The sequence below is a fragment of the Octopus bimaculoides genome, chromosome 16, assembly GCF_046866305.1.
Source record: "Octopus bimaculoides isolate indiv1 chromosome 16, ASM4686630v1, whole genome shotgun sequence".
In the NCBI taxonomy this organism is placed as follows: domain Eukaryota; kingdom Metazoa; phylum Mollusca; class Cephalopoda; order Octopoda; family Octopodidae; genus Octopus; species Octopus bimaculoides.
This window is the reverse complement of record NC_142943.1, coordinates 27,863,944-27,888,943: the sequence shown is the minus strand read 5'-3', so window position 1 is coordinate 27,888,943 and position 25,000 is coordinate 27,863,944. Positions and strand designations below refer to the sequence as shown.

Sequence of the window (25,000 nt, the reverse complement as noted above, 5' to 3'; positions counted from 1 at the left end):
CAAATATATGGTACCCTAGGCATAACACCTACAGGAACTTCTAACTTGTTGTCTCTTGAGGTCTCTGGGTGAGACTTGGACCCAACTTGTATACATGCAAAGCAAAAGTCAACCATAAAATAATAATACTAAAGGAGATATGACAGGTTAGTTTGGGAAGTTAAGGAAAAGTCGAGAGATATGACAGATTTGCTTGGGAAGTTAAGCAGTTCTGGTCGAGGAAAAGGTAGCAGTAGTACCAATAATTGTCGGAGCCCTGGGAACAGTGAGCAAAATTCTCGAGAAGTACGTAGAACAAATAGGGACTGCAATAAGGGTGGATCACTTGCAGAAAACAGCACTGCTTCAAACCGCTCGAATACTCCGGAAGGTGCTCGAAAGATAAGATGTGTTACCTTAGTTCACTAGTAGTGAACAGCTGACACTATAGTACATCACCAGCGTTAGAAGCTGTGTAAAGGCAATAATAATAATAATAATAATAATAATAATAATAATAATAATAATAATAATAATAATAATAATAATAATAATAGCAACAGAAAAAAGATGGTATAAACACACGCCAGAAAAGGTCACAGAAAACGAGAAAGCAACCATACTCTGGGATATGCCAATACACACAGATAGAGAAATTAAGGAAAATAGACCAGATATAGTTGTCAAAGATCATGAAGGAAAAAAATGCCTTCTAATTGATGTTTCAATACCAGCAGATGACAACGTTTCTCTAAAAGAAATGGAAAAACTTTCAAAATACAAAGACCTGGAAATAGAGATAACTCGAATGTGGAATCTAAAAACAGAAACAATTCCTATCATAGTAGGTGCCTTAGGTATAATAAAAAAATATTCAGACAAATACATAACAAAAACACCAGGACTTACAAATATATATAACATACAGAAAATTGCACTACTGGGTACTGCACACATTCTACGCAAAACACTTTCAATACAGTAAACATAAGAGCACCACAGCAAACCACAGCACATACCCAAGGCGCACAGAGCTGCGCTCGGTAGTGAAGTGAAAGTACGTTATAAAAATAAAACTACTGAATAATAATAATAATAGCAACAACAACAACAACAACGACAACAACAATAACAACAACAACAACTACAACAACAATAATTATAACTAATGAACTAATAATAACCATGAACTACTAACAAAACTTTACAACGATGTTTTGCAACATCCTAGTATGATCCCGTCTTGGCTAGTTAATGGTTTAACATTCCTACTTCAAAAAAAAAAAAAAAAAATTAAGAAACAAATGAACCAAAAAATTAACAACAATGTATAAAACACTAACATCTGTCCTGACTGAATATACCTATAGTTTTTAATAGGAAGTAGCATATTCCTTAATGATCAAAAATGATGTAGACGTGGATCTTATGTTTGTAAAGATCAGCTTCTCATCAATAAGATGACCTTGGAAGATTATCACAAATGGCACAAAAACTTGTCGATAGTCTGGGTAGATTATAAGAAAAGCTTTTGATAGTCTATACCACATAGCTGGATTAAGAAATGCCTGGAAATGTATAAAATAGCTCCTACTCTGCGAAACTTTTTGTCTGTATGAGATCATGGAGAACCATACTGACTTTGAACGGTGACAATGAATCTCTAAATATTGGAGATGTAAGAATTTCATGATGGCATTTTCCAGGGTGACTCACTATCACCACTCCTCTTCTGTCTAGCCTTAATGCCTCTCTCAAAATTACAAATGACATCGCTGAGGAAGGTCAGATCAAATAGTGGAATTTTCTATGCGGTTGTCCATGTGAACAGCGCTGGAAATTGGTGCCGTCCCTGCTCTGCATAGGCCTGTGTAACCTCTGAGTATATTAATATAACAATGACAAATAGTAAATAATAAAAACAATAATATCAGTGATATCAGTGATAATGATGATGATAATAATAATAATGAAAGGAAGCGGGCGGAGTCTGCCCATGTCTTGATTAATGATACATCTAGTGATGGTATCACAATAAAAACACTGGTAATTGCGCAACCTGATAATCGCTACCTCATACGAGTGACAATGAAAAAACAAAATATTGTGAATGTGACATCTCCAGCGTTTCCTTGACGGTGAGCAGGGGTTGTTGTCATTTGTCAGAAAGGATTTTCCATAGCTTGTCTATTTGACTCAGCTGCACTTTTTGATCAAGCATAGACTGAACAAAGCGCCTGGTACCTAAAGTGTCATCAGATGCTCACAATATTCTGTCAGTCGGGCGATGCGGTCGGCGGAAGTTCCACACTGGCTTCTTGTAGAGAGTTAGACGCGGCGAGTTTGACAGCGTTCACGGAGAGACACTAGGTGTCGACTGTTTGTTCCAGATGATTCTTGTGCCGGAAACCATAGATAACTTCCAGAAATGCCTGGCATGGCAATGCTACCGAGTGGTATTGCCGGTTCGGGATAAACTCTTCAGGCATGGAAGCCGTTTATCGAGCTTGTTCGAGACATGGGCAGAGCGACGAAACTGCTCTGCACGCTCTCGTGCAGTATCCGAGCATTGCTGACTTGTGCATTTATGTCGAACATCTGCTGTCGCGTGTATGACATATACGGCTATCGAATGAGTCCATCGTGAAGATAACCACGTCGCCTTCCTTTGACCGGGAAGGACAGGCAGTGTTTATTTGTCAGGTTTCTTAGTGAAAGGCACCTGTTTGGCTGAGCCCTCATCAAGTTTTTCAAGTTTCCTTTGAAAGTAATGTAAGGGTAGAGAAGCAAGTGCTGCCTACAGGCAAATCTGTTAAAAGGTTGGTGAAAATAGCACGGTCTGAATGGACGAGCCTATTCTAAGCATGCGCCTTTAGATCAAATTTCGATAAAGGGGAGAGGGTACCTGCCCTGAAAGTTAAGGATATCGTGTTTTTGTGGGATTTTCACGAGCAGCCCTTATAAATCTAATTCTTTTGAGGATTTTAATTGTTAGAATTTACACATTTCAATCTCACTCTGTTTGCATTGTATTGTCCTATACCGTCTCCAATATTCCATAGGAACCCTCTGTGGTTAATAAAGAAAATATCATTGTTATTAAGGTGATGAGCTGCTGAAATCTTTAGCACGCTGGACAAAATACATTGCGGCATTTCGAGTGTCTTTACGTTGTAAGTTCAAATTTCGTCGTAGTCGAAATTTGCCTTTCATCCATTCTGGGTCGATGTAATCGATTATTCCCTCCCACAAAATTCTAAGTTTTGTTCCTATAATACAAAAGGATTATTATCATCATCTGTCAGCTTGTCTGCCTGCCGGCTTGTTTGTCTATCTATCTATCTATCTATCTATCTATCTATCTATCTATCTATCTATCTATATATCTATCTGTCTGTCTCCTCTAGGTTTCTAGCTCCCAATGATGACTTATAAAACCATTCCCCTCTACCTAAACTCTTAGTAATAGTGGGTATATAAGCAGTGACTTAGTGAAGTCTTAAAGTTGCCACTGATGACGTCTCAAAAAAGAATTGAATTTAGTCTCTTTGATCGCTCTTCCTGAATCGTTAGAAAGCCGGACAAAATGATTTGCGTCGATAAACTATATTCAAGTCAAGAAGTGGGCTTCATGTAATCAGGCATTGTCATTATAGTAGACATGATTAAAGAAAAAACACTACTACTACTATTAGTCTCCTTGGCAATCTTGTATCTCAATCCCAAATTCTGTGCTGCAAAACACATCACTCAAAACTTTATTAGAACCATCACTCTCTGGAACGAAAACTCTACAAACAATCTTTATCTACAGACACCATTTTACATTGACCAGAGAAATCGCAGAGACTTTTGAAATGCCGACAGTATTGTCTCTCTTTCGACTAAAACATAGAATTCAAGTCAAGGAATGAAATAAATACCAGAAGATTCATATTTGTTTACCGTCTCTAAACTTCGTCGGCACAGATCTTCTCAACTGATAAAAATGGGTATTAGTTACTTCTATTAGTCGCTTCTCTGTTGAGTCATCTTCGTATAAAATACAGCTTGGACTTTTCGCTCTGTTCACAAAGGATTTACACACCGAAGTTTCCAAACACTTCTTCGAACAGTCGAAGGCATCCACGTCAAGTGTCGTCAATATTTTACCTTCTTTGAGAGTACAGTGTTGTACTTTCAAAAAATACTTCAGATATTCAACTGTAACAAAGTCAGACAAATTAAACAACCAAAATAAGATGACGAAAATAAAAGATTGTGAAAATAGATAATAATAAAGAAATAGAATATTAAAAGTTTGACGATCAATATTGATATTTTTAACATAAAAGAAGTGATAAAGTTGTTACTACCATAGTGTAGGTACAAAGCATCTTGGGATATATTATATGTTTAATGAAAATTACTGCGAATGAGTGTTTAAAGTTGTTTATTTATTTAAATGATTCATATGTTATGTTTTATAATGTTTAACGGTTGTCTCTTGTAAAGTTTGCCCTATTGTCAGCTCTTAAGTCAAATTTAACAAAATGCTTACAAACGAAAAACTAAATTTTAATCAATGGAAATAATGTTAAGAAGTGAATTTGCCACCATGCGGCTGTTTTGTTATGAATTCAGAATTTCAAATTTTCTTTCCAACTAATTTATTTTGAGAAGGAAAATATGTTGAACTTATAAATGAAGTGTTTGTATACCAATTTTCATATTTTGCATAAATATAGGTCTATGGATTGATATAAATCTACTTACGTCCATTTCCAAATTTCAATGAGATGTAGAAGAGAACTGCAACGAAAATTTATTTTGTAAAATATTTCATATTTCATATTCACGTTTAACGTTAATTTACAAAAATATAAAGATGAAAGGAATAAGAAAGAGAAGTGCTACAAGCATAATTCGATAACAAATACGACGATGACCACCACTACATCACCATAAAATTATCCATTGAAATAATAAGGAAAAGCGATAAATTGGAGGGAGATAGAAAGATAGAGACGAGAAGAGAGAGGGAGAGAAGTGAGAGTGAGACAAAGGGAGAGAGAGGAACAAAGCAGAAAATATGAAGATGAAGAAAGATGAAGAAAGAAAAAGAAATGTTTTCAAACGAGATAAGAAGCATCAGTATTTCTTGGAAGAGAACATTCTAGACATTTCAGAAAAGATTGTGAAAGTATTACGTAAATAAGGAGCAGGACAAAGAGTGAATGTAGTGAACCGAAAGGAGGTTTTAATTAATCGAAATTACACACGTATTGAAGAGAAAAAAGTCACATGAATGAATAATAACCATAGTCAAGAGATGGAAGAGAGAGAATCGGAAATTGAAATTGATTAAAAATGATATAGAAGTAAGCAGTGGGGAACGAATCTAATTTTTAGTAGGTCTGGGGCTAACTCCAGTCATGTTTTGGTCTTCTCAGATATCCGTTGGGAAATAAAGCCTAATACGTATTTAACCAGAACATAGAATATAAATTTGGTGTGAAAATTACTCACTGAATAGGCATTGATTTAAAATAAGACGATGGCAAGTTTTTAGGACTTCCTCCTGTATGCAGAACACAGACTAAATAACCAAATATATAATGAAAGGTGACGACATACTTTCTGGTGAGCCATTCATTGCCAAGGCAAATAATGCTTCCAGACAGCAGTATATGTCGATTGGATCATATATTGCAATGTAATTTGGAGAGAAGAACGTATAAGAATTGACAAAAATATGCATGAAACACGATACATAATAACCACCTGACTAAAATCAACAGGGAAATGACAATTATGCATCTTAGTCGTTGCAAATTCAGCTAGGTCCACTCTCCTCTTGGTTTTCGTATATATATATATATATATATATATATATATATATATATATATATATATATATATATATATATATATATATATATATATATATATATATATATATATATATACATATATATACATACATATATATACATACATATATATATATATATTGACCGTTGACTGAACACTATTCAATTTTTTTTCTCTGTGTTTTTCTCCTTGTCTCCGTATTCTTTCTGTTGAAGAGCGTAGCTCGAAACGTCAAAGATTTTCCGTATTCCCGAGCGTCATACTAATACATCCTTTTGTTATTTACACCACCTGTCCTCGTCTGTTGTTGTTTTTTCGTACATTCTCCCATATATATATATATATATATATATATATATATATATATATATATATATATATATAAAGTGTAGTATATTGCCACTTAAGTGTGGCTGACCCCTAGGGGTGGATGTTACTGTTGCTTTTAGCCCCAGGAGGACATCTCCTCCAGCTGGCTTATCGACACACGACTGTGTCCTGTTTGCCAAGGGAAGTTATCCCTCTCACCTCGATCTGCAGCACGAACGTATCCGGATTTCAGGGTTATTTCCCTTCGTCGGCGCCCGATAGCTGCTGACCTTGGCGAGAGAGACAAAAACCTGGCAATCTTATATCTTCTTTTCCAGTGAAATTCTTCACTGATATCGAAAAGGTGAAAACAAGCAATGTTAATTCTCTAAATGAAGTATTAACAGTAACTGCACGATAAAGTGTAGTATATTGCCACTTAAGTGTGGCTGACCCCTAGGGGTGGATGTTACTGTTGCTTTTAGCCCCAGGAGGACATCTCCTCCAGCTGGCTTATCGACACACGACTGTGTCCTGTTTGCCAAGGGAAGTTATCCCTCTCACCTCGATCTGCAGCACGAACGTATCCGGATTTCAGGGCTATTTCCCTTCGTCGGCGCCCGATAGCTGCTGACCTTGGCGAGAGAGACAAAAACCTGGCAATCTTATATCTTCTTTTCCAGTGAAATTCTTCACTGATATCGAAAAGGTGAAAACAAGCAATGTTAATTCTCTAAATGAAGTATTAACAGTAACTGCACGATAAAGTGTAGTATATTGCCACTTAAGTGTGACTGACCCCTAGGGGTGGATGTTACTGTTGCTTTTAGCCCCAGGAGGACATCTCCTCCAGCTGGCTTATCGACACAAGACTGTGTCCTGTTTGCCAAGGGAAGTTATCCCTCTCACCTCGATCTGCAGCACGAACGTATCCGGATTTCAGGGTTATTTCCCTTCGTCGGCGCCCGATAGCTGCTGACCTTGGCGAGAGAGACAAAAACCTGGCAATCTTATATCTTCTTTTCCAGTGAAATTCTTCACTGATATCGAAAAGGTGAAAACAAGCAATGTTAATTCTCTAAATGAAGTATTAACAGTAACTGCACGATAAAGTGTAGTATATTGCCACTTAAGTGTGGCTGACCCCTAGGGGTGGATGTTACTGTTGCTTTTAGCCCCAGGAGGACATCTCCTCCAGCTGGCTTATCGACACACGACTGTGTCCTGTTTGCCAAGGGAAGTTATCCCTCTCACCTCGATCTGCAGCACGAACGTATCCGGATTTCAGGGTTATTTCCCTTCGTCGGCGCCCGATAGCTGCTGACCTTGGCGAGAGAGACAAAAACCTGGCAATCTTATATCTTCTTTTCCAGTGAAATTCTTCACTGATATCGAAAAGGTGAAAACAAGCAATGTTAATTCTCTAAATGAAGTATTAACAGTAACTGCACGATAAAGTGTAGTATATTGCCACTTAAGTGTGGCTGACCCCTAGGGGTGGATGTTACTGTTGCTTTTAGCCCCAGGAGGACATCTCCTCCAGCTGGCTTATCGACACAAGACTGTGTCCTGTTTGCCAAGGGAAGTTATCCCTCTCACCTCGATCTGCAGCACGAACGTATCCGGATTTCAGGGTTATTTCCCTTCGTCGGCGCCCGATAGCTGCTGACCTTGGCGAGAGAGACAAAAACCTGGCAATCTTATATCTTCTTTTCCAGTGAAATTCTTCACTGATATCGAAAAGGTGAAAACAAGCAATGTTAATTCTCTAAATGAAGTATTAACAGTAACTGCACGATAAAGTGTAGTATATTGCCACTTAAGTGTGGCTGACCCCTAGGGGTGGATGTTACTGTTGCTTTTAGCCCCAGGAGGACATCTCCTCCAGCTGGCTTATCGACACACGACTGTGTCCTGTTTGCCAAGGGAAGTTATCCCTCTCACCTCGATCTGCAGCACGAACGTATCCGGATTTCAGGGTTATTTCCCTTCGTCGGCGCCCGATAGCTGCTGACCTTGGCGAGAGAGACAAAAACCTGGCAATCTTATATCTTCTTTTCCAGTGAAATTCTTCACTGATATCGAAAAGGTGAAAACAAGCAATGTTAATTCTCTAAATGAAGTATTAACAGTAACTGCGCGATAAAGTGTAGTATATTGCCACTTAAGTGTGGCTGACCCCTAGGGGTGGATGTTACTGTTGCTTTTAGCCAGCTGGAGGAGATGTCCTCCTGGGGCTAAAAGCAACAGTAACATCCACCCCTAGGGGTCAGCCACACTTAAGTGGCAATATACTACACTTTATCGTGCAGTTACTGTTAATACTTCATTTAGAGAATTAACATTGCTTGTTTTCACCTTTTCGATATCAGTGAAGAATTTCACTGGAAAAGAAGATATAAGATTGCCAGGTTTTTGTCTCTCTCGCTAAGGTCAGCAGCTATCGGGCGCCGACGAAGGGAAATAACCCTGAAATCCGGATACGTTCGTGCTGCAGATCGAGGTGAGAGGGATAACTTCCCTTGGCAAACAGGACACAGTCGTGTGTCGATAAGCCAGCTGGAGGAGATGTCCTCCTGGGGCTAAAAGCAACAGTAACATCCACCCCTAGGGGTCAGCCACACTTAAGTGGCAATATACTACACTTTATCGTGCAGTTACTGTTAATACTTCATTTAGAGAATTAACATTGCTTATATATATATATATATATATATATATATATATATATATATATATATATATATATATATAAAAGATAATAAGAGTGAAAAAACTACAGAAGGCTTGTGTTACTTGGTTAAAGTATATATTTAAATTATGTCAGAAAAATGTTAGAAACACCCCACAAAAATTAATGAAAACCCTGTCCTCACTAATTAAAACACATGGAAATGAACTGACAATCAAGGAGATTGATTTTCTAACAAACTTCAAATGCAAGCCCAGCCTTTTCTATGGTCTGCCAAAAATACACAAAAGCCAGATCATAAATGAAACCATCAAAAAATCACCAAAGACATATGTACATACACCAAACCCGGGGGATCTAAAACTGCGACCCATCATAGCTGGCCCAGCCTGTGAAACACACAGACTAAGTCTATTTATGGACATCCTCCTTAAACCCTTCCTTAAACACATAAATAGCTATATCAGAGATGACTTGGATATGCTAAATCACCTCCCAAAGGAAGTCAAGGAAGAAACAATCATGGTCTCATTTGACGTGATTAATTTATACACCAGTATACCTCATAATTCTGGACTTGAGGCAATTCAATTCTGGCTGGATCAATTCCCGAAAGAAATCCCAAACAGGATCAGTAAAGAATTCATTACTAAATCGGTTGAATTCATCTTACGAAACAACCGCTTCATGTTTGACAATACTTTCTACCGACAAAAATCCAGAATTGCTATGGGCACTAGGGCAGCTCCAGTCATTACGAACCTAACAATGGGTTACTTGGAAATAATAATATACCAGGAATCTTTATCCACATTTGGAAACACCCTTTCCCAATACATAAAAGAAAATTGGAAAAGGTTCCTGGACGACTGTCTCATACTCTGGAATGAAAACACAGATGAACTCTTGAAATTCAAAAGTCTATTGAACAGTGTAAACCCAAACATACAGTTCACAATGGAGTACAACCAAAAGGAGCTCCCATTCTTGGATATACTAATTAAAAAAATAAACCTAAATATAGAAACGGACATATTTTACAAAATCACAGACGCCAAACAATATCTACTATTTGATTCATGCCACCCAAGACACACCAAGACAAACATCCCCTTCAACCTTGCAAGAAGGATATGCACATTAGTGTCAGAAGAAAATACTAGAGACTACAGACTACAAGAACTCAAAAACACACTAATTGACAGACACTACCCAGTTCAACTCATAGAGGATGGAATCAGACGTGCATCACAAATTAGCATAGAAAACTTAAGAAAAGTTAAACACAACAACACACATTCCCCGAAAATACTGCCATACATATCCACATACAACCCCAGAAACAAAGGAGCCTTCACCATCGTCAACCAAAACATACCAATGCTACATAAGGACCCCAAATTAAAGGAAATTTTACACACGCACAAAATCATCAAAAGCCACAAACAACCAAAATCACTGAAAAAGATCCTCACAAAGGCAAAATTATTTTCCGAAACAACAGATGCGAAAGTAAACAAATGTGGTCGACCAAATTGTGCAACATGCCCAAACATTCTAGAAGGTTCAGAATTCCTCTTCAAAGAGGGACACAAATTCAAAGTTAAATCTAACTTTACTTGTGCCTCAGAAAATCTTATTTATGTAATAAGATGCTCGGGCTGCCACGAGAACTACATAGGGTCCACAGGATTATCGCTCAGACGTAGATGCACTCTGCACCGCCAGAAGATTGCACACCCAGAATACCGAATGATACCTTTTAGTGATCATATTGAGAAATGCGCAAAACAAATGCTACCACAATTTATAATCTTTCCTTTTTATCAATGTGCCATTAAAACACCAACACAGATTAGATTAAATAAGGAAACCTTTTTCATTCAAAAATACAAACCCAAACTTAACCATTGCTAACACATTTAAATAAGGAAATTCATCACCCCACTGAGGGAAAAAAGGGGGAAAAAATATAGAATAAAACCATGGTAAATTAATCAAATTCTACCACCTCCTAGATTTCGATTATCTCCCCTATACCGGAAGAAATCCCTAATTACCTCCCCCTATCTAGAACTCTTCTTTCTCAGACTGGAGCGAACACGACACAATGAAGTAGAGAAATTTGAAAAGACAACACGAAACCAGTTATTTCTCAAAATACAATGTTTATATACCAAAAAGATTTTCTAACATTTTTCTAACATTTTTCTAACATTTTTCTGACATAATTTAAATATATACTTTAACCAAGTAACACAAGCCTTCTGTTGTTTTTTCACTCTTATTATCTTTTATACATCCAACCACGTGCTTTCACATACCAACTTTCTCACCTATATATATATATATATATATATATATATATATATATATATATATATATATATATATATATATATATATATATATATACATACATATATACATATATATATATTGATAAAAAGGACAACAAAAGAAAGAAAGAGATCTCGATATTATGTAAATAGAGGAATTTATCTGTAAAAATATGTGACACTTATTCGGTAGCCATGATAAAACTCTGAGTTTCGGATGCCGGGGTGGGAGCCCACGCCAACATCTCTTCAGTTTTAAATTCCTGTGAAAAATGACATTTTTCACAGGAATTTTCAATGGCCGGATAACTGAAGAGATGTTGGTTTGATTTCCCACCCCGGCATCCGAAACTCGGAGTTTTATCATGGATACCGAATAAGTGTCACATATTTTTACAGATATATATATATATATATATATATATATATATATATATATATATATATATATATATATATATATATATATATATGCATACATATATAAATAAATAAATAAATATATATATATATATATATATATATATATATATATAGTAATCTTTACAAAATGTACTTCATGATATAATATTATTGTAGCATTTTCTACCTTGCCTTATTTTCCTCATACATGTCCACTCATGTGATACTTTTCAACACATACCTATATCTATATCTATCTATCCACACATACATACATGCATACATATATATATTCATATATACATATACACACATTAATTATCTGTCTATCTATCTATACACACACACGCGCATATATATATATATATATATATATATATATATATATATATATATATATATATATATATATATATATATATATATATAGAAAGGTGAATTCTTACGTGCTCTCAGTCGTGATGGTTTAACCCTTAAATAATTAGAAATATAATATATTAATTATACAATAAAACGTTTACATACAAATAATTTGAAGGCAATTCTTCTGCAGCATCCTGTCTGTGTTCTAGGTAGAAATGGCTGTCAAGAGCGAGATGTTACTAGTTTAAATATACCTTCTTGATGAAAGATGTTCATTATATGAACTTCCTATCGATTTATCAATATTAGCATGTAAGTGGAGTTTTTATATTTATGCATTGCACTTTATGAAAATAATCCTGATGAAATGATATCGACTTACAACTGGAAATTGTGTAAGAACAAGAAATGATATATTTACGCATGCATCCCCACGCAGACACTCACATATGTTTATACATACATACATGCATACATATGTATATATATATAACCTATATATATACAAATGTAAGATTCATGGGCCAAACAATCTGTAGTAAACATAAAAAACACAACTTTCAGGGACAGTAGTGGTATATTGAGACGGAATGTTGTTGATTATTTTCGTATCGAAGTACGATAAGCTGAAAATGTTCGTTTTATATTTCACAGTAGGTGACCAGGGTTGCTGGGTGTGCGAATAAGAGTTACGGAATGAAGCAGATAAGATCCGGGCTACATATGTTTCATAGCGAGCAGAACCTCAGAAGTGGTAAATATCCAGGCGAGTTGCATAGCACAGGCTAGTCTTCAAGCCAAGGATATCTTCATTAAATTAAAGGCTACATTGTTGCAAGAAGGGACATGTTGATGCATGGAATATTCAATCAGAATGTGTAGAGAGCACAGAAGGAGGGGAGAATATTAATGTAAAACAACGAAAAAAGCAAGAGGATTTTAAGCAAGGTCATATGATCGGTAACAATCAATAGATCTGGTTTGGCTGAATCTCAAAAATTAGCAATGGGTTGGTATTTTCTAAAAATGATGATTTGGAGGGAAGAGGCAGGGGAAATATTTTTGATCAAGGGTGAGAAAGAAAGTGTGTATGAAGAAAGCAAGATAGAGTGATTAATTTAAGCACGGTCATTTGACAGGTGACATTTAACCGTGGCATTTGACCGGTAACTTAATCACAAAATTTAGCAAAGAGAGTGGCATTATAAAAAAAATAATATGGAGGGGAAATGCTTTTGGTCAAGGTGGAGTCGTGGAGAAAAAATATACATGCATGAAGAAAGTAAGAAAATGAGGGGGAAGAATGGTGGCGGCTGTTTTCAATAGAGGAATGTATATAGTGTGTGTTGAGCGTGTTTACAGTATTAAAATGGTGAAGTGCATAATGGCGTGTGTACTTGTAATTTTACGCGAAAGAGGGAAACTTTATGAAGGTTAGGGGAGAAAAAGCGGGGTGGGGTAATTATTATTATTATTATTTGTATTTTGAGAATAGATTTAGTGACCAATGTTTGCAGGTAGATATTATACTACTGCGTTTATTAAGACAGTTCGTGGATTGCAAAGTAGCCAAGACCTAGGCTGTGCAGAGATCAAACTTGTTATTATAGCTGATGTATGGCTTGGCGTGGGTGATTATGGATCCCTTGAGAGTGTAAAGAGTTGAATCAAACCTTGTTTTAGTTTATTGATAAGCTGAGGTAACGACATGCTGCTGGATTTTGTTTGGGACTTGAAGCTGGAGCAGTGGTTGCTCACTCTAGCTTTGAAGGTGGTGCTACATGAGTCGATATAAATGAAGTTACAGCTGGCAGATGATACTGAACACTTATAAACTATGTTTCTTGTGATACAGCGGTTTGTAGGGGGGTATTCTGAACGAGAGAAAAGGAAACTATGATGGTCTTTTGGAAGACATATGTCCTCAGCTTCTTGGACTACTGCTCCAAACTATGGTCACTACACACTATAAAATTAATAACAGCGGAACTCGAAGTAATCAAACAAATCTACACAAAGAAAATCGTCTCAATGCAACGTATCAACTATTAGAAAACTCTGAAAGAGTTAAGACTCTTTTCCCTTCAACGAAGGCGGGAAAGATATGCTGTGATATACATCTGGAAAATTCTGGAAGGCCTCGTACTGTGGCATTGAAAGTTACACAAATAGCAGAACGGGGCACCACTGCAGAGTGCCACAGATCCCACCGTTACCATCAAAATAGGGATCAGATGCAGGAACAGCTTGGGTTTCAATGGCTCACAGCTCTTCAATATCCTTCCAAAATGCCTGTATAGAGTGGATGTAGGTGTCTTCAAAATGTCAAGGGTTCCAGAGAAGCCTACCTCACGGCAGGAAACGCAGATGTGAGCAGCAGCATCAAACTCTTTCATTCATCAAATGCCACGTATCAGGCAGGTTTCAAATGATGAAGGCATAGCAGAGTCAACGGTGGTTCCCCAGCATGGATGCAATTTTAGAGCTGAAGCGAGTTAAAGAGTTAAAGAGCTATGTATAACTCACCAAAAATCAGAACTTATGGAGTTGCTGTGTGTATGAACGAATTTCTATTGAATTTCGTTTTGCCTGTTATTTATTTCGTATTTCATTTGACCTCTACTGACGTTATATGCAAAATAAGTTGCTGAAATGCAAAGTTTCGTCCAAAGAGTAAACAAAAATTTTAAATTTAAATTTGGCTTTGTAAACCTTGATCAAATTAGTTTAGAATTACCTGCTTAAATAGCTTTTGAGAGACCAGAGCTGAAACTCAAAAAGCTTTTCGGTGCTTCGTTACGGTGGAATGGACATACAATAGTTCTTGTAAACTGTTTACCACATTCTTCAGAAAAGGTTTCGATGTTACCTTCACCATTTTTTTTAGTTTAAATTGCAAATCCTTTCACTTTCAAAAGAAATCAACCAAACGCAAATGTTTTATTTGATATATTATTTAGATGATGGATAAAAAGCGTTAAAGATTCGGTTTAACTGCATGTAGTATTTAGTTTAGGCCCGTTACGCTTTGAGATCAAATGCTGTCCAGGTTAATGCTACGTTTCATGTTTTGAAGGTCGATTAAATAATACCGAAGTTCTCCAGAGTTACTTGGGTAAATTTACTAATCTTATAAACCTTCAAATGTGTGAATGAATTTATAAGAGAAGACTAATTTGAAAGGAAAAACGTTAGTAATAAATATAAATTAACAAAAGAAATATCTGAATTAAATTGATTTTATTAGTAAAGAAACACACTTTTTATTTTATATGATTATTATTAGCAAACATGATCCGTTGAAGTCTTGTTCACAATTCATTGAGAAGTAAATCATTTTCAGGTGAATTCCATTAAAGTTCAGTTCAGTTTCTTTAGTAAGCACTTAGTGTTAGTATATGAAAAGGCGATACATGTAGAAGATATACATAAACGTGAACAATCCAGAACCGAGTGAGCATCCATTTGGGCCTCGGTTACAAGGTTGTGATATGGATTTTGTTTGAAGGAAAAAGTTGAATAAGCTGTCTGGCCGTTAATTTCTTTTTCTGCAACAGAGAAAAAATATGAAAGAAAAAACACAAGAAATATAGCAACATAAATGAAATGATTTCTCTTCATTGACAAGGTACAAGGAAAACGAATAGATGTGGTCTATTGATTCGATAGATCGATGTTATTGATGTTCCGTTTGAGCATCTTTAGGTTAGTGTGAGTAGGGAGTGAGTTCCTGAGTGCTGCCTAATCTAGAAAGGAAGGATTGGGAATAATAATTGATGAGGGATCTGGCTGTTGAAATAGCATGTATGAGGGGAGAGGGAGAAGGGGTAAGTGGCTGGTTATCTTTGAGGTAGAGAGGTTCTCGTATTACCAGCGAGATTTATTGGGGGTATTTCTGAGCAAGTTAGTAATGAAGCGTGTTGAGATTTTTAATGACAGCGAGGATTAATATTAACCCATCTTCCAGATTTTAAATGTATTTGTGGATTGTTTTACATCCTTTTTACATGACTATTAATTTACTGTTAATATATTCGATTAAGAATTAAGTCTCTAAGTAGAATTACTCATGTGAAGTGGAAGAAAGACATATTTATTAATTTCTTAATTCTTTTTTTTTTGTGTGGCAAGAACTAGAGGTCAATGAATTAAAGATGAAGAACAAGAAACAGAAACAAAGAACACAAAAAAATAAACAATAAAAAACGGTCTTACTGTTAACGAAATAATACGAGTCGAAAATTCTGATACCACATCGCACGGAGTTAATCTTCTCCAGTGTATTTGACAGTTTGAAATCGTTCCAAAGTTCTGAAATAGAATAAAATAGTTTCTTATTCTTCTGATGAGCTTAATATCTTTCGTGATTTATTTAATATTGATCAAAAAATCCTCATCTCTTTAATACAATCGACTTCCCTATTTATATAAGATGATTTTACATGAGAAATCATTACTTCTTTAATATATGTTGAGTTTTATTTACTATCAGTTATTTCTAGTATTCACACGAGGCCTCAGTTATGAAGGGAGGGGACAGACGTTTATAAAGATTCCAGCTACTTTCGTAATGTACTTCAAACATTTCTTTATATGTATAACGGGAAAAAATGTAACGGGAAAGGCGTAACAGGCACGATGTAGCAAGTTGTTTGTAACACGTAGAGACGTGACAAGTTGGCGAAAGACTGTGCATTGCTTAGATAATATCTCTGGATGCACTGCAAAGAACTGCTGAAAGGTATTTCACACTTGCTGTAGATTTTACTTACGTGGTTATGCAACTGCAACGCATTGGAAGTAAACACAAAATTTAGTTAGATTTGATGGATAATCTATTACCATGGTAGTTGTTAATAGTGAACCATAACTGCGTGCAAGGAGGAGGGTAAATGATGCAAAGCTCGCGAGAAGGTGCCATAGTTAACTGTTAGGAAGTTGCAGAGGAAAGAAAATATTTTTCTCTTGGAATCTCGTATTTATTGCAGTGCTGAAGTCAAGTTAGATCATTGACAATAAACCGGAATGGGTTAACATGATTAAACTCTGTCTCGTCTAAAATGGTGGCGAATTAATTAAAACGAATGAATTCTAAACACAAAATGCGAGAACAATAAAAACAAGCGTGAAGATCGAGGTTTCGGTTCTTGATAAGGCGCCCAGTGTATATGTCTTATAAATACAATTAGTCCGCATTGGAGTAGGAAAAAATTATTTTTCTTCTGGAACAGCTCGGAGAATCGTGTAGAATAGATCGGAATTAATTTTAATATGCTGTCTGCAATGTTAAAGTGGCGAACTGGCCAAATCGTTAGCACGCGGACAAAATGCTCTTCGTATTGTCTATTTACCTTTGTGAAGAGGTACGTCAATCCTTTTAAAATATCCAAATTAATAATAATGATAATAATAATAATAATGAAATAAGAGAACTAGACGAAAGCCAACCATATAAGTATTTAGGAGTCAATGAACTAGATAGGATACAACATACACAAATGAAAGAAAAAATAAAGAAAGAGTACTATAGACGAGTTAGATCAATACTAAAAACAGAGCTCAATGCTAAAAACAAGATAATGGGTATCAACACTTTAGCTGTCCCAGTTATAAGCTACAGCTACAACATCCTTAACTGGACACTAAACGAACTATGTAAAATAGACAGGAAAACAAGAAAAATAATGACAGGCTATAGGATGCACCACCCAAAATCTGACATAGAAAGGCTATATATACAACGCACAGAAGGTGGCAGGGGTCTTATACAGCTAGAAAACTATTATAAAATAACCACCATAGGACTGCAAAAATACCTACTCCAGAAGCAAGGGAAGCTAATACAAATAGCCACAAAACACGAGCAAAACAAAAAACTGTTTTCAGTATTTAAGGAAGCTGACAAATACAAACAAGAAATCAATCTACCTAACAAATACGAAGAAGAAGAAGAAGAAGAAGAAGAAGAAGAAGAAGAAGAAGAAGAAGAAGAAGAAGAAGAAGAAGAAGAAGAAGAAGAAGAAGAAGAAGAAGAAGAAGAAGAAGAAGAAGAAGAAACAACAAAAGCTATAAAACAAATGAAATCCAAACTAAAACTAGAACAGCAACGGCCCATGATAAAACGATGGCAAGAAAAGCCCCTACATGGTAAATACTGGGCTAAACTAAATGCGAAAGAAATAGACAGAGAAAAATCCCAGCAATGGCTGAGAAGCTCAGGACTCAAAGCAGAGACTGAAGGATTTTTAATTGCTGCACAAGACCAGAGCCTCCCCACCAGAAATTACCAAAAACACATAATGAAAAGAAATATAACAAGTAACTGTAGAATATGTGGAGATGGACAAGAAACAATAAATCATATTATCTCTGGCTGCCCAGTCCTGGCTAAGAAAGAATATATTTACAGACACGACAGAGCTGGGACCTATATACACTGGAAGCTATGCCAACACTATGGAATAACAACAGAAAAAAGATGGTATAAACACACGCCAGAAAAGGTCACAGAAAACGAGAAAGCAACCATACTCTGGGATATGCCAATACACACATATAGAGAAATTAAGGCAAATAGACCAGATGTAGTTGTCAAAGATCATGAAGAAGAAAAAAATGCTTTCTAATTGATGTATCAATACCAGCAGATGACAACGTTTCTCGAAAAGAAATGGAAAAACTTTCAAAATACAAAGACCTGGAAATAGAGATAACTCGAATGTGGAATCTAAAAACAGAAACAATTCCTATCATAGTAGGTGCCTTAGGTATAATAAAAAAATATTCAGACAAATACATAACAAAAACACCAGGACTTACAAATATATATAACATACAGAAAATTGCACTACTGAGCACTGCACACATCCTACGCAAAACACTTTCAATACAGTAAACATAAGAGCACCACAGCAAACCACAGCACATACCCAAGGCACACAGAGCTGCGCTCGGTAGTGAAGTGAAAGCACGTTATAAAAATAAAACTACTGAACAATAATAATAATAATGGTGATGATGATGATGATAATGATTAATAATAATAATAATAATAATAATAATAATAATAATAATAATAATAATAATAATAATAATAATAACAGAGAGCGCTAGCCTTGACAGCGGCTGCACAGACCAGTGTGTAACCGAAGACAGAAACACTAACACAACCCAGCAGAACAACTGAAAAATAACTTTCAGGAATTGGAACATCTACAATCTCCTGTGGGTATTTTCAAATTTCTCCCAAAATAAGGATAGAAACTTACATCTCTAGAATTTTCTCTGGACGACCACACAAACGATCATCTTTAAAAGCTTCTAAAAACCTTAATATTTACAACTTCTGTGAATATCTACTCTTTCTTTTCTCCCTGAATAATTGAAAATGTAAACATCCTTTTTATTGCAAGAGCACTACAGTTTTCTCTGGCCAGACATACAAACGAACATCTTTAGAAAATTTTAAACTTTAATAGCTATAATTTTCTGTGAAAATTTTACCTTTCTTTTCTCCCTAACTACTTGAATATGTAAACATACCTTTTATTGCAACAAATTAAACGCACGAAAACAATTAAGGAGATAAGCACCTGCCAATATATATAAACTGTACAATTCCTCATAGACAGACTAGGACCTCAAATTAACAACAGGCTGGAAATTAGCAACCAATATATAATTCAGCTATATCTGGATGAGTGTAAGTTCATTTCTGGTAACATGTTCTGGTATTATAAAAAGGAAAACTGCACGAATAATACATAACTTAGAAGCAGCGCTGCGGATATACCAACACACACAAGCTCGAGACATGGCCGCCCTCACGCACTTCTCCTGAGGAATTCCGGAAGAGGCTTCGTAAGACCACTGCAGAGACGCTTCCGAAAAAATCCAGTAACCGTTGGAAAACCGATTATAGCAGTAACTCGATCAATTCCTAGCAATATCTGAAGAAGGACATTTTATATTCCGAAATATTATATCGGACTCTGAGTAATTAGATTATAACAGTTATTATAGTCCACTCAGCATTGTTCTGCCATTCTGGAAACGTTATATTTCGCACTGTATATATTTGTAGGCTACTAAAATAATCAAACCAGATTGTTCAGTTACAAAGTCATGTGATGGAAAAAAGAAGAAAGACAGAGAGAAAAAGGAAAAGATGTAGAATATAAAAGTAAACAAAGACAATAAAAGGCAAAAAAGGAAAGAAAATTCACATCGACAAGGCTCTTCTCAATACGTGTGTCATGTCGGTTAATACAATCTTTTGTGCTTTCTGCATGGATAGTAATCCAGAGATCATTCTTAAATAAACCTTCAGTTCCGTTTTTGATCGTCTCAAGTGCTCCTACAATCACTGGTATTGTAACCGTCTTGAGATGCCATCTTTGCTCTTACTACTGCGTGGTATTATTAAGTGTTGTTTAGTTTCGACTTTTGTCTTGTACTTGATATAATCATAAATACGTGAGGGTTGGAGGAGATAGTAGGCGAAAGAGGAGCAGCTTGGAGTAGGGGTGGATTTTTTTGAATTTTCCTCTTCTTTTGATAGGTTTAGCTGTGATTTACAGTTTTCGTAATGGTGCAGTTTGTATATATTGGCAGGTGCTCTTAAAACAGTTGATTGAGTACGATATAAGTTATGATGAAATAGCTGTCATTGTTTTGATAACACAAGTGGCAATATACTTTATAAATGATTGTGACCTTCTTATTTTCAACTCAAGCGGGAAATTCTTTTGATATGAAATTTATCAATGGTTTCTTTCATTGTTTTTGATAAAATTATTGATATTTTTGTGAAATAGTATAAATATGCATACGCATACACATGCAAAAGCACACACACATACACACACGTACACGCACATAAATACACACACACACGCACGCACACACACACACACACACACACACATACATACAACCACACATATGCATATATAAATGTATAATTTAGTGTTCTTATGCCATTTCAAGTTGTACGTCAATACCTTTTCATTCGGATTCTCTTCATAAGGTGTATTGAATAGATATAAACACTTCACTTGAGGAATACAATGCCAGCTAATAATGATAAATCGATAAAAGGTTAATATAATGATTATCCTTCATTTAGAAAACAGACAAGATGTTGCGGATGAAATGTCTTCAAATTATTTGTAAGTAAATGTTTTATTGTATAAATAATGTTTTTAAACATTTAAGAGTTTAGCCAATAGGACTGAGACCCCGCAAGAACACACACACACACACACACACACACACACACACACGCACACACACACACACACACGCACACACACACATATATATATACATATATATATATATGTATGTATGTATGTATGTACGTATGTATGCATGTATGAATGTATGTATGTATGTATGTATGTATGTATGTATGTATGTATGCATGTATGAATGTATGTATGCATGATTGTAGAGTTTTTGCTCATTTATTCACCACTGAGTATCACAAGGAGCGATAGTCATGTGGCCATATCTTAATAATGTAACATGCAGACGACCCGTTGACACAACAAGATCTCTCAATGCAGAGAAACGTTCGCATAACCAAATACCTGCCAAAAGGAAGAACTACGTTGTAGGGTTTACAAATAAATGTTCCTTTGTACTCCTTCTTGACTCCAATTTATGCAATTATACATGTATGTATGTAGATACGTATGTTTGTTTGTATATGTGTGTACATATATATAGACATATGTATACATATATATATATATATGTACAAATGAATATACATATATGTATGTATACACACACACACACACACACACACACACACACACACACACACACACACACACACACACACATATATATATATATATATATATATATATATATACTAGCAGAGATACCCGGCGTTGCCCGTGTTACATGCAATTGAAAAATGAGACTTTTCTGTTATATTTTCTGTAAGGAACTGGAATACATATGATTCGAATTTCATCAAAATTGCACATGAGGGTTCTTTCCCTCTTTACACACCCTAAAAAAATTCTAATCATGAGACATGTATCCCATACTATTGATCTTTATGCGCATATTCCAAAATTTCAGTCTTCTGGAACCTGTGAAAAAGATTTTGCTCCTGCAAAATGGAGCTCATGGAGCTCTAAAATGTGGGAATGAAGACCCCTATTGGGGGTGGGGGTGTTAATGTCAACCAGAGAAGTTGAATTGCTGGGAATGTTTTTACTTGGGTCTTATAGTATGCCTGTATATATGTGAGAGTATAGTCTCACTTTAATAGTTTCAGTATGAAATTGAAAATATTAAAGTGAAAATATTTGAAATTACAGTAGCGACATGTTATTGTTTCACTTTTGACAGGTAATACTGAAATAGTGGAATAGTTTCAGTGTTAGAGTGAAAGTATCTGACATTACAGTAGAGTGATGTTATTGTTTCATTTTTGACACATAATACTGAAATAGTGGAGGAGATAAGATATTGCTGTGGGCTCGAACTATGCAGGAAGTTAAAAATGTTTTTGGCCTAAGACACTACATGGACCTTAAAAGAATTTTGCTCCTGAAAAATGGAGCTCATGGAGCTGAAAATTGTGGGAGTTAAGGCCCCTATTGGTGATGGGTGTATTAATGTCAATCAGAGAAGTTTAATTGTTGGGAATCTTTTTAACTTGTGTGTAATATGTATTGTTTTAATTTCTTTAAAATAGGAAATATATGTATGTTCACTGGGTTTGTAAAAGAGAGCAAAGCTACAGGAAAGCAAAAGACGAATGATCACGATAATCAGTCAGCTACCGTAGCCTAGTCGTTACTACTCCCCAATGTAGGATTCCTCACCATACAGTTGACAGGTACAGCTTTAAGATGCATTATGGATCTATAGCAATTGGAAGGGCATGACTCAATAGAAACAACAATGTGTGACGTTTGGAGTAAAGGGAAATGAAAGTGTCGCCTCTGGAGTTTGCAAATGACCACTCTACCGATAGGTAACTGGGCAGAAAATATTTACAATCAATAAATGTCTTCGAACAACCAGTCACTCATCTGGGAAGGCCTTGAAATCAATGTTACCAACTGGGGACTATATGTGTCGCAGTGGTAATAAAAAGACTCAAAGGAGGTCTGCAACAAAATAATTTTACTCATCACTTTGCAAGTGAATCAGTGGAGGCAAAGATGAGTCTCATTTACTTGACAATTTATGCACCACATTGCAGAAATCACAATGTAAGTATATCTGAAAGGATAGTCTTACACTGTTGTACCGTTGAATTACAAATAATGCTCATCTGTTATGTTCGGGTGACCCTATAGCTACCAATGGTACAACTGTATTCGTCTTTGCTTAGGAAAAATGACTAAATTGTGGGTGTGAAGTCCCCATGAAGGGGTCTTTGTAACTTCTAAGAAGAAAAATTTTTCGAAATATTACTTTATTTGTGTGTAATCTGTATGGTTAAAATTTCATCAACATCAAAAATATATGAATTTTCATGGGGGTTATGGCCATTATGCATAGAATATAATTTCCAAATTTCTTAAAGAATGTCCAAATTTCTGACGTGAGGTTTCCACATCTTTTTAATGGATAACTGGAAAAGATATTTGGATGATTGTTTCATCATATGGAATGAACCCTATGAAAAACTTCTAGAATTCAAATCCATTCTTAATAACATACATCCCAACATTCAATTCACTATGGAATTCAGCAAACATCATCTCCCTTTTCTTGATCTCTTAATCATAAAAAACACCTAATAACCAAATCACAACCGACATCTACCACAAACCTACAGACTCACAACAATACCTCCTTTTTAGCTCATGCCACCCAAAACACACCAAGATAAATATCCCCTTTAATTTAGCTAAAAGAATTTGCACCATTGTCTCTGACCCTACCACTCGAGAAATACGCTTACAAGATCTCAAAAAACACTGTTACAACGCCAATATCCCTCCACACTCATAGATCTTGGAATAAAACGTGCCAAGGAGCTTGACAAAAACACACTAAAAACCAACCAACATAATAACACACCCAACCCCAAAATACTTCCATACATCTCCACCCATAACCCCAATAACATCGAAGCATTCACCACAATTAAACAAAACCTCCCCTTACTCACCACAGACCCGAAAATGAACAATATCATTAATACACACAAAGTCCTTAAATGCAAAAGGCAACACAAATCTTTGAAAACATTATTAACCAATTCCAAACTACATACACCACTTCCACCCCCATCAGTTAAAAAATGTGCACGCCCTAATTGTGGCACCTGCCCTTACCTACTTGAAGGCTCTGAATTTACCTTCAAACGAGGAACAAAGTTTAAAATTAAAACCAATTTCTCTTGTTCCTCGAGTAACCTCATTTATGTCCTTACTTGCGCAGGTTGCCAAAACCTCTATATCGGACAGACGAGCCTCCCATTACGTAGAAGAGTAGCTGTCCATAAGGAACAAATAAACCTCCCTCAATACCGCCAAATTCCACTCAGTGGCCACATAGACTCTTGCGCCAGAAACAAAAACCCTAAATTCATTATATTCCCTTTCTATCAATGTAAAGACAGAATCTCCACACAAGAAAGAATCAACAAGGAGAATCTTTTCATAGAGAAATTCCAACCATTTCTTAACACACACACCCCTCAGTGACCTTATTTCTCTATGAACAGACACAAACTTCCTGTTTTGAAAAAAAGAGTTCATAACTCTAACTAAAAACACTTGTCTCCCCTTACACACACTTCCTGTTTTGACACCACATTTCCTGCTTAACACAAACTTTTAACCCCTTTTTTTAAACCTAACAAAACTCTCAACTCTCATGCATCCTTATTTTTCCTACCAATTTATACATGAACTACTATTGAACTCCAAAAGCTCAAAGACAATATAATGTATGGGTATATTTATTTTTTTATATATTATTGTTTTATATATTATTTTCTTCATTTTGTACTTTTTTGTACTTCTTTGTAAAAAAACATTTTCATTCTCCTTCTTCTTGATAATTTGCTTCATCGCAA

The 25,000-nt window shown here is 35.7% G+C and overlaps 3 protein-coding genes across 4 annotated transcripts in view; 1 reads left to right on the top strand and 2 right to left on the bottom strand.

Moving 5' to 3' along the window:
• Window positions 1-12,130, bottom strand: part of LOC149132321 (uncharacterized) — a 19,508-nt gene extending 7,378 nt beyond the window's left edge. The window contains exons 1-3 of the mRNA XM_089364273.1: window positions 12,100-12,130; window positions 4,735-4,770; window positions 3,925-4,182 (exon numbers count right to left, since the gene is read on the bottom strand). Of these exons, the coding sequence (XP_089220399.1) occupies window positions 3,925-4,182; window positions 4,735-4,770; window positions 12,100-12,130 (325 nt within the window). The remainder of the gene's footprint in view (window positions 1-3,924; window positions 4,183-4,734; window positions 4,771-12,099) is intronic.
• A 3,032-nt stretch (window positions 12,131-15,162) lies between these two features.
• Window positions 15,163-25,000, bottom strand: part of LOC128249659 (uncharacterized) — a 36,724-nt gene continuing 26,886 nt past the window's right edge. For both annotated transcript variants that reach the window (XM_089364855.1, XM_089364854.1), the window contains exons 2-3: window positions 16,153-16,248; window positions 15,163-15,485 (exon numbers count right to left, since the gene is read on the bottom strand). In XM_089364855.1, the coding sequence (XP_089220981.1) occupies window positions 15,298-15,485; window positions 16,153-16,248 (284 nt within the window). In that variant the 3' untranslated portion in view covers window positions 15,163-15,297. The remainder of the gene's footprint in view (window positions 15,486-16,152; window positions 16,249-25,000) is intronic.
• Window positions 21,077-25,000, top strand: part of LOC149132320 (uncharacterized) — a 19,855-nt gene continuing 15,931 nt past the window's right edge. The window contains exon 1 of the mRNA XM_089364877.1: window positions 21,077-21,107. Coding sequence (XP_089221003.1) covers window positions 21,077-21,107 — 31 coding nt within the window. The remainder of the gene's footprint in view (window positions 21,108-25,000) is intronic.